Here is an 11269-nt window from a genome sequence, read left to right as displayed (position 1 = left end):
ATATAGTATATACATACGTATATACATATAATGTATAGTAGATTGCGAAAGGGCCTGTAGCCTAATGGTTACAAGAGCCTCAGTAGCACCTAAGGTCCTGGGTCCGACTCCCCGTGGGAGCAAATTTTCCAGGATTTAACGGCGTTGTGCTTTCGATGGTAGGCGACGTACCCGTCGACAGCGAGGCGCTTGTGGTGACTTCATCAATCTCTCCAGAATTTGCCGGCCAGTCTTCGAAGATGCTCATAGGGGTAGGGTTTGCGTGCGTGTGTTCATAGGGGTTAGTGCGCGTGCGTTGTGAGTGTCTGTGTTGTGCTGTGTAATTCTCAAAAAAAAAATAATGTATAGTAGATTAGATACAGGGAGACTAGAGGAGGGGGCGACTGACCCTCCCCCCTCCCGCCCCCACGCCTGATCGCATATCAACCGTCCCCAATGATAACGATGAGGGGGAGAAATTGGAGGCCAGCTAGGCCTCTGTGGACCCCCTTTTTATAACAGGAATCAATCGTGTAAACAGTACCATTTCCCTGGATCAAGTAGTCTGGTACACACGAGTTCATAGCTGAAATACCAAATGCACATACACGAAAGTCTAGTGCGAATTATTACATCAAAAGCCCGCGGGCATAGTCTTAAATCATCTGACCGAGCGGTCCGGAATACATTCCAAAAACAGAAGTAGATAAAGCAGCGGAGTTAAGGCAGCGGCACGCCATTGCCACAGGCAACGACCGTAACTAAGACCTACAGAGCGCCATCGTCTTCATCACCCTCCTGGTAGTAAGCGTAGGATCCTCCGAAGCTTCATCTCCGGCCTCTGATTAAGTTTGTATATTGCAAGGGTGAGTACCAACCGTACTCAGCAAACCACCACAGCAATAATGCACATGACAGGGGTATTCAAAGGATGGCTATGGTTCTTTTGCGCAAAGCAAGTTTTGTAATTCTTTTCACAAGCCTAAGACCTAGCACAGACTGATCAAATTTTAGTACCAGTGTTCATATTAAACAATGACGGTTCTGTCCACCATCCATTGTGATCCCAAGGATAGCTTCCCGCCATTGAGTCGTCATGGTTTTCTGAGGACATCCACATTCCCGCCTCTCAGAAAGTGGCTCCATCAGCATAGAAATCATCATGCAATATCCCATACCACACAGGTTAAGAATTTAGAGTCTAGCCAAGTGTAATACATGTCCTAGTGCTCAATAACCGCGAGCACGGCTATTCGAATAGATTTGGTTTACTCACACTGCAGTGGATGTACACTTTACCCGCACTCCGCAACTGCCCAACACATGAGCCTCGTCCCAACACATGAGACGCGTCACGGCAAAGCTTTTCGATAACCTCGCGTTGGCAGTACCCGCTCCATGAACTTTACATCCTCATGCACTCTAGGCGTACACGGTTTCTAGAAGTGAGAGGAGTTCTGGCGCACCCGGGAAGGAAAGACTCACACATGCATTAAGTTGTAATTATGTTTAAATTCTCTCATGGCAGTCCTACCGATGGCGACACCACTGTAGACACCCGCCTCGCGGTTCTACCAATGGCTGCCCCACCGTAGAGCCCCTGCCTCACACATCAAGAAACCACTATGCATGGATACTGCCTCCGCTCAGCTATCTACTCTGCTAGATCTATACCCATATGAGAAGTGCGGTTGTACGTGGGTCGTTTCATGCTTAACTTCATGGCTCGGTCTTTAATTGACCGGGGACGGTACTAGCCTTTTCCGGATACCACCCAAATCCTCCGTCAGCCCCAGTCGAAAACAGTTGTTTAATTTTATTTCTCCTTTCACAAATCATGTCATCAACATCATGGCAATGTGGCGCTCATGTCTCCACATGTCGCATCTCAATTACCTTCCCAAAGGTAATTGCCCAAGAATATAGCATTTGATAAATATGAGTATGCATGATTCTAGAGTGGCATCTCTAAGCATTTGTCGTAGTTGACTAGGGACTCATACGTAATCATGGTTACAAGGGAATAAGGGTAAACAATAATCAAGGTATGGCATATTCACAAATAGGATGTTCATCATTGCATGCAATTTTATTTGTAAACAAAATAATTTCGCAATTGGGATCAACATGTTCAAAGAATAGTGATGACTTGCCTTGCTCAAAGTCTTGCGGGTCTTGGCCTTCACTTGGATCCGCAACTCCCTCGGGCTCTATAGTTACGTGTGAAAATTGATTTGAATTCGGTTAGAATTCAAATAAAAATCCAAGTAAATCCAAATGGAAGTCGAATGCGAAAGTCGATTCTTTTATATTAACTTTACTATTCGCGAACTAGGGCAAACCCAATTTCGATCTATATATCCTAAACTATTTTGCGGGTATAAATATTTTGTTATCATAAGTTTTTAATTTAATTAGCCCGAGTATTACATCCATTTAATAGGTTAGAAATTTCCATCGCGAGCTAAATATCGGACAAAATCCTAAAATTATCTTATAATATTGTACGATTTAATTTAGTCCATGACTAAATGATTAAATATAATACACGGCTAAAATCCCTAGTAATTAAATCCGAATTTCTACCGTGAATCGATTACTTATAGAGATTACCCAAAAATAATCTATAATAGTCTATAAGAACTCATCTAATTGTTTAGTTATTAATTACATCTAAATTACTACCGCGAATTGATTTCTTATAGAAATTACCAAGAATAATCTATAATTTATATTAAATTTTGCAATTCTACGACTATAATTAATCTATAATTAAATTCTAATTATTTTAAATTTTCTAAACCTCCTTAATCTCTCCCTAATCTTCTATTTTTTTTATATATCTTCTTTTCTTTTCTTTTCTCTCTTCTTTTCTTTTCTTTTTTTTCTTTTCTTCCTTTCTCTTCTTTTTCTTTCTTTCTTCTTTTCTCTTTTCTCTCTCCCGCTCCTTTCTCTCTTCCTCTCTTTTTTTCTCTCTCTCTCCCCCTCCCGGCTTCGTTCTCCCTCCCTCTCTCTCGGCTTTTTGCCCTCTCAGCGGCGACGGCGGTGGACGCAAGGGGGGGAAGGCGGCGGCGGCGACGATGGCGACGGTGGCGCAAGTAGCGGCACGGCGCGGCGGCTTCGAAGGCGGCGGCGCGGTGGCATGACGACGGCGGCGCGTGGAGAAGGGGGAAAGGGAGAGGAGGAGGGAATGGAGTGGGGTGTAGGAGGGGGAAGGGGCCGGGGTTTTTATAGGGGAGAGAGGGGGAAAAGGGAGAGAAGGAGGGGGAGGGGTGAAGCGACGGCGGTGCGGCGGCGCGAGGTGCGATGCGGCGAGGAGACGGGCGCGCGGCGACGGGACGGGCGACGCGACGGCGGGACGGGCTCAAGGCGACGGCGGCACGTGCGGTGCGGCAGTGGGATGGCGACGGCGACGGCGCAGCAGCGGCGGCGCGTGGCTCGGAGTGACGACGGGACGCGATGGCGACGGCGCACGGCAGCGGCGCGGGGCGCGAGGCGGCGATGGAACGCGCGCGGCGACGGGACGGCGCTGGGGCGAGGCAACGGGCGAGCGGCGATGCAATGGGCGGCGACGCGACGGGCGGTGATGGGGCGCGTGGGCGCGTGGGGCGATGGGATGGCGGTGACGGCGCGACGCGGCGGGGCAGGGGCGCGGGGCGCGAGGCGACGACGCGACGGCGACGGCGATGGCGCGCGGCGCGTGGTGACGGCGACGCGGCGCGGGGCGACGGCGCGCGGCGGCAGGCGGCGATGGCGGCGTCGGCGAGGCTCGGGGCGGCTAGGGGTAGGCGACGGAGGAGGGGCTAGGCTAAGGGACCACATCGAGCACCTAGAGTGCAATGAGCAGTGTCTTTTTCCTATTTCTCTCATTTTAGTCTATTTCTTATATAAATTTGGTTCTACAATTTCTAATTTTTGCATATATGAATTTTTCTTAATATTTGTGTTATCTCAACTAATGAATTCACCCTAGATTAATATTACTCATATTTTATTTATATAATTTGTTTGAATTTTTAATTAGGGTTAATTCTTATTCCATCGCATTTAAATTTAATTGATACAAATATAATCGCGATAATATTTTATTTATTTCTATCCACACCTAATCTTTATTTTAAATTATATTTATTTTACCAATTTACTTCTAGGGTTTATTCCTAATTAACTATTATTTACTCACGATTAATGAACTTCAAAATCAAATCCAAATAAAATAGGCGAATAAGATCGGCATGATGCAATTAATTTAAAAAGTTTTTGAAGGCCTGTATTTTTAGAGTTTTGTTTTTATTGGTCAAAATTTCAGTGTGTTACAGCCTCCTTTCCTGGTGGTCATTCGTCCACCCCCCCTTGTCAGGCATCTCCGCCGGCGGATCTCCGCGCATCTGCCGCCTCCACTCAAGGAACCAACCCATCCAGCGCCGTCGCAGCCTGCGCGCCTCCCGCCTTCCTCCTCGCTCCCGCCTTCCCTAGCACATTACCAAAGATACAATAAACTAACCTAAAAGCATAGCATGCACGTATCATGAAGCGAGTCGGATAGACAAAGAAATGAGAAATCGACTGACCAATTACGAATTTTGCAGGTGACTGCAGAATAGAAAAAGGGACGTTTTTTTTCTTCTGCTACCAGGCAACCGACTGGGAGTTCTCTCTGAACTTGTACAAGCTAAACACGGGCTCTATCTCCCCAATCCAAATTTTTGTACCGCTTCCAACTGCTTCTTCTTCCAATGCAAGTCGTTTCTCTGCTCGCATTTCCCTTGTCTTCTTTGTATCAAGAAACATAACTTCCTGTATCAGAGCAATCGATCTAGAGGTTTTCTGGCAAGCCACGCTATCATTCAGGAGCACAGATCATGACAGACGAGGTGGAGCAACAACTTTCGGAACTAAGCAAGATGATGGCCAACATTCATGCGCATAACAAGTTGATCCAGGTCAAGTGGAGTCACAGGAGGAGATCAAGGTGTCGGTGCGGGACCTCTTTCGCTGGAAACCGGAGATGGACAAAGCGGTAGTATACTGAGTTAAAAACAGATAGTTTAAGTGCCATGCACGGGCACACGGCTAGCTAGCTTGCCCAAAAATTCTGAGTTTAATACTGCGAGCAGAGTAACTAGTGTATACAACATATGCTAGAGGTTTGGTTGACAGATTTGCTTTGGATTGAATGTGGCAAAATTGTGAAGAGGGTTAAAATTTATGGTTTAATTCCAGTTTTATCAACTTTGACCGATTCAATCGACGTATCAAATGGGTTGACAAAATTGGCAAAAATTTAGTTTTTTTTTAAAGAAAGGAAGTTAGCCCACGCATATGCGTGGGTATGTGTGTAAAATTTTATTACGAATGTCCATGTGTGGATGGTTTTCTATCAAAAATATTCTTTCACTTTGTCATAAACTAAAATTGAACTTATTTAATTTGCTTTGAACACTGGCTATTTGCAAAATATAAATTGTGAACTAAAATTACCTTAAACCGTGTTGTTTCTAATTCATGACAAAATTTTGTGTCGAAACAACATATGTGTTTCATATGAATGTCCAATTTTTTTTTTAGGTTCTGTTTTAAATTTTAAACATATTCATTTTATTAGTCCTGCTAAAATGTTTGAATATTTCTATTTACAATGGGTAATAAACCCAACAAAAATAAATTTTAAATTAGATAAACTTGGCTCAATTCTCATTTCTTTTTATCTTTATTTTTTTTGGATAAATCCACTTTATGAAGCATCTTTGAAATGCTTTGATCTCTGTAATTCGGGATGAAAATATAAGTCAGTTGATCCTACAACCTAGCATGGGTAAAGTAATAAATTATAAATTATCTCGCTTTAATTAAGTAAGAAAAATTAAAATAGATGTCATAGTATTTTCTTAGCAAATTACCACTATACTGTAACGTCATGTAATAATTACACGTTTCTAGACCTTTCTATGCTATATGACACAAATTCATGATGTACTGTACAAGTTTTACCAAAAAAGTGGATACAGTTTTTTAATTCCTATCTGGAATTGGCTTATATATTGCTGGGGCCACATCATGGTTATTTCACTCTTAAGATTTCTTGGTGCAACCAACGTGCTTAGTACGATCAGTACGTTGTTCAACTGGCCATGTGATTTCATAGATCATATAATATCTATATATATATATATAATTTAAATTCTATGATCATCTTAAGATTATTTATTTATCTCCGAAAATGATCATTCATTGATAAAAGCATCAATATTAAAATGTATGGGTAAATAGCTCCTATATACAAGCTGAGACAACAAAAGTTGATAGAAAGTCGATTGATGTCTAACGGGATATAAGTACTGGGTCTAGCAGTTTGAAAAGAAATTAAGCTGGGATATTTTAATTTTTAGTGAGCAATATTAGTATTTCTTTTATTTAGGGTAAAATTTTCTATGGGACATTATAAAACATGTAATTAGCCGGGGGACACCGCAAGAACGCATATATGCTGTGGTTCACCGAAAAAACTGGTAATTAGCTGTTGGAGGCTTGCGTTATTATTTTATAATATCCAATGGAAATGGAGAGAGAAACAATAAGAAAAATATGACTTTTCGCCTGCCTACAAGTCCGGCTCGCATACAACTTTGACGCTGCAACCGCACCCATCTCCGGTGAGGTGGCTCTCTAGGGGGGGGGGGGTTCGAGGAGGGCCCGTGCGACTGGGCTTGTGGCTCGCTGTCGTTCCCACACTCGGCGCCGCTGCAGCACGAGGACCATGCATGCACCGATGCTCTGCCACACACCGCGCTCAGGGTGAGCACAACATGGACCACCTCCTGATTCATGTCGAGCAACACGCCACAGAGCGCAGGCTATTGTTGTCAGTCTCGCAGCCGTGCCACGGCACGCTTCCATACCCTCAACTATCCATACCCACATGGAAGGAAGGAGCAAAATCATACTTTCGCGATTGTTTCTCTCTCCATTTCATTTGGATATAACAAAGTAATGCCACGGGTATCCAACAGCTAATTACCAGTTTTTTACGGTGTCCCATATCAGATATATGTTATTGCCGTGTCTCTTAGCTAATTATACTTTTTTTTATGTTATGTAGCAAATTTTACCTTTATTGAGTAGATGCTTCAATGGATGGGGTCCATAATGTAATTTTTTTTCTTAGCACTTAAATATAGTCAATATGGGTCTTAAGTTATTGTTTTTACTTATAAAAATAATAGCTGGCTATACCTAATAGGTCGAGATTCGTTTGTGGTCTTTTCTTTGCCCATAAAAATAATTTTAATTTTAATTATCATAGAGATAGAAAAAAAACAGAAAAAAGTAACGCAGCACACCGCACGGGAACGGGGATGGAGGGTTGGGATGTTTTTTTTTTAGAAAAAAATTGATTGATCTGACGACTTAAAATAATGTAAAATAATGTGACGATGTTTAAGTAAAAAACCGATGGTTGGATGTTATATTTTTTTCTCAGATTTATTAAGAACTTTTCTAATTCAAGTGAGACAAGTAGCAGCTTAGCAAAACGCCCACAGGGATGGAGAGTAATGGAAGATGGTTTGCAATGTTTTTGTATTAAAAAAACTAGATACAATATCGATGTAAAGTAATGTGTAGGTCGATTTAAGTGGAAACCAGTGGATAGATGTTTCTCTAATTTAAGAATATCATTGAACGATTTGGAAATATTTATAGGATGTTTAATGAACTTTAACACCTATTTTTGAGATCATTTTCCATAAAGATAATGTTATTTTTAATCGTTATAGGGATAAAAAAAAAGAAAGGAACTAGGAGCCTTCAAATTGATCAGTACCTGCGTGGTGCACAGTATGGGGACGTGGGAGGTTTTGGTTTCCTAAGATATATCTAACGATCTAGAATAATAGATCCACCGATTTAAATAATAATGGACGGTTAGATTTCTCTATTTTATTCGAGTGCCACGTGGCGACTTGAGAGTATTTATAGGGTGCCACGTGACGGTTTGGGAGTGTACGTTTGTAGGATGTTTAATAGACTTTTAGTATATAATAGATAAATAGATCAATGGTAATACGTACATATGGTTTTTTTTTTTGCTATATATAAAATTATGTTTTATATTTTTCTTCCGATTATACTATGAACGTTTTTTTTACTTATCACACATGCATTTTTGTCCTTCCGATTTTTCTTTTTCTTCCAGCGAACGGACAGAACGTAAGCTTTTTTTTTTCCGAAATATACGTACTGTACATATTTACGATTTTTGTTTGCCGACATACTTATGATTTTTATTTGCCGATGGTACGTATTTTCCCTTTTATACTGGGAAGGTATATATACACCTAATTATTCTAAACTAATGGGTGCACCAATTTAAATAAAAATCAAATATAGATATAGATATAAACTAATGGTCTAAAATTATAGGTTAACCAATTAAATGAAAATTGATGGTAAGATTAGATAGTGCCACGTGGTGACATAGAAATGTTTATAGAGTGTCACGTGGCATCTTGAAAGCGCTTTTAGGAAGTTTAATGGACTTTTAGTATATAATAGATAGATGTCGAATTTTTTGATCCACATATAAGTTATATGAATTATTCTAAGGCCAATTGTATAATGCACGTCAGATGCAACTATATATGCCATGCAAGAAAATTCAGCAACATAACAAAAAAAAATTAGCACGCAAAGGGGAACAATTATATTGCTGAGAACAGATGGTTTGACGTTTACACGTTTTGGGAATGTTACAGTAATATCCTTTAAGATTGAATATAGAGAGAATATATAACACTAACAATAGATATTATCATTGCCCGACAGGTACAACTTTTTTTCCTTTTGTTTTTGTTTTGTATATGTGTTCAACCATTAGCCACACAATAGTAATAAACTCACCACCAGTGTTGAGCTTCTTGGCATGAGACTCCCTGTTACACCTGTTGGCAGCATAGAGGAGAAAAGCTGTCCACAGGTTAAGCAGCACGGTCACTGTATCTGGCTCCCTCGATTGATTATCTCCACCTTTCCAGTTTATTATTTCCCTGGCAACCAACCCTGCATAAGTAAGGCGAGGAATTGCGGTGTCAAAATTGCTGGGCAGGCTCTTGTAAAGGATTTTAGCGAGTGCGTTCGTCTGCCTGAGCCCAATAGATGTTGAGCTATTATTATGGCCACCGAACAGCTTCATGAGCACCATAAAGATCACATTATTAGCCTTTCCACCAGAAGAAATGAGTTCATCACGATGCTCTTTGCATTTTTTATCAAGGTTCTCACAGGTCCGCTGGTACAACCATTTTTGGGGAAGACCGGGAAGCATGTCCGGGTGAGCCACAAGGAGGAACATCAAATAGTTGGACAGTGCCCTGATCAAGCCGACACGCTGGACTTCTTCTGCATCGTCTTCGCCGGACTTCTTTTCTCTCATAGCGAGGATGAGGTCTGTGGCAATGTGCCAGATGATGATGCTCTCGTGGAAGTCGACACCCCACAGTTCCTTCAGTTCTTTATTTTCTTCAACACGTTTCTTCAGTTCAGGATACTTTTCCAGTGCCAGTTCACCCCAATTATACCTGAGCAAGCCCATGGTGTTGAGATCAAAATCGGAGACCATTCTCAATGCTGTGTCCTTCACCAGCTCGGGAATTGTGATGTCCCACGAATAACAACCGGTGTCCCCCTTGTCGCCATACCCCAGCTTCTTAAAGAGCCTACCGAGTTGCTTGTTGGTTGGGTTCAGCTGCGTGGTACGGAAGTAGAGCAAATTGAACTGTCCTATGGTGCCCGACCAGTTTCTTGATCCACCGAGAAGGCCTCCCGTCAAGGCTGCGACGCGCTTGCGAACAGCCAGGACCGCCCGTCGGAACTGGTGCCATCTTCCAACGCATAGAGCGACATGTTGAAACCAACTCCACCTCCTGGCGCACAAGAAGGAAAGAGTCCAGCTTGACCCCAGAGCGCTGAGGAGGGACGTTGTTTCCATCAAGAGGGCGCCACCTAACAGGACATAGGTAACGGCGGTGTCGACTCCATTCTGGCCATCCTTGGCCTCGCTGCCGCTGAAATAGAATAGCAGAAAGGAGGTGGCGATAGCAATGGGTGACAAGGCTCGGATGCAGTAGCCAATCCAAGTGTGGACTACAGCTGCCTTGGTATAGAGAATATCGTACATCAGGGACAGTTCCATCCCCATTACCTTATACATCCGCTGGGGCTTTTTACTGAGATTATTGATTATTTCCTTGGTGGTTTCCGCCTCAGCCTTCTCAGTATCCTCTGGGATCACGGAGTCTACTATCCCACGCTTACATATGTGAAACAGGGAGTGAGCACGCTGCAGAAGGAATTCATCATTAGTGTTGTTACGATCCTCATTGTGCAGGTACCCTTGGTACCAATGGAGTTGGTTACCCGGTAACTCCTCGAGAGAGCTCCCGATGCTACTAAATTTGCTGCGATTGAGCGCCCATGTCCTCTCACAATACTTGACCAAGCCCACAGCAAAGATCAATCCGGTGGCCACTCTAAGGATTGTGGCCTCCCTACGAACAACAATATGCTTGTAGACCACATACCCAGCTCCGATTACCTGGAAAACAAGATTCAGTGCGTGGCGCAACCAGAGTTTGTTGTCCTCTAGTGCATAGGCCGTGATGTTGTCTGGGCCACCGAGGTGCAGCAACAAGAATGGTGCCCAAAATGCCGCCAGACGGTGCTCATCAATTGCCACACTGCCGAAGGAGAGGTTCCCAAGGGCATATATCGCCGTCGAGTCAGCCAGCTGGTAAGCTATCCACAGGATAATCTTTGGCACGAGTACTTTATGCCGGCGAGTACCAGCCAGGAGGAGGAGGATGACCTGCAGCGCGAGGCTGAGGAGTACAAAGAATTGTATCCCCCATTTGTTCGAAAAATCCACTAGAGACATCGTCACGCCCCTTATGACGAGTTTTCTGTTGTGAATTTTGAGCTTAGGCCAACCGAGGGCAGGTCGCCTCGCGTATATATGCTGGTTGCTGCGGTTGTTAGTGCACCAACCAATTGATCAATATATGCGTATATATGTCTGTCTATATATATGTAGATTGTAGAATTGTTGGACAGTCCCGAGAAACATTCATGTTAGTCCAGAAATAGTGAACAAATCTATACATCGTTCTAGGCATAGGACCCATTATAACGGATTTCATTAAATCCACGTACGTAGTTATCCTTCTTAGAATTAAATTTAAAAATATACTGTTTATTTTTTCTTAGAAATATTCGGGTTGTAATTCTTTTGGTACAA

General features: G+C 42.7%; 1 protein-coding gene across 1 annotated transcript; it reads right to left on the bottom strand.

Moving 5' to 3' along the window:
- Positions 1–8788: 8788 nt before the first annotated feature.
- Positions 8789–10909, bottom strand: LOC127770174 (uncharacterized). The gene has a single exon (XM_052295840.1). The coding sequence runs from the start codon at positions 10907–10909 to the stop codon at positions 8789–8791; it is 2121 nt and encodes a 706-aa protein (XP_052151800.1).
- Positions 10910–11269: the final 360 nt, after the last annotated feature.

This window comes from Oryza glaberrima, chromosome 4 (assembly GCF_000147395.1).
Source record: "Oryza glaberrima chromosome 4, OglaRS2, whole genome shotgun sequence".
Taxonomy (NCBI): domain Eukaryota; kingdom Viridiplantae; phylum Streptophyta; class Magnoliopsida; order Poales; family Poaceae; genus Oryza; species Oryza glaberrima.
Note: the sequence above shows the minus strand (reverse complement) of the source record. Positions and strands in the feature narration are given on the sequence as shown.

Excerpts from the sequence above, each read along its gene's own strand:
- LOC127770174 (XM_052295840.1), bottom strand. The coding sequence starts at position 10,909 with ATGTCTCTAGTGGATTTTTCGAACAAATGGGGGATACAATTCTTTGTA.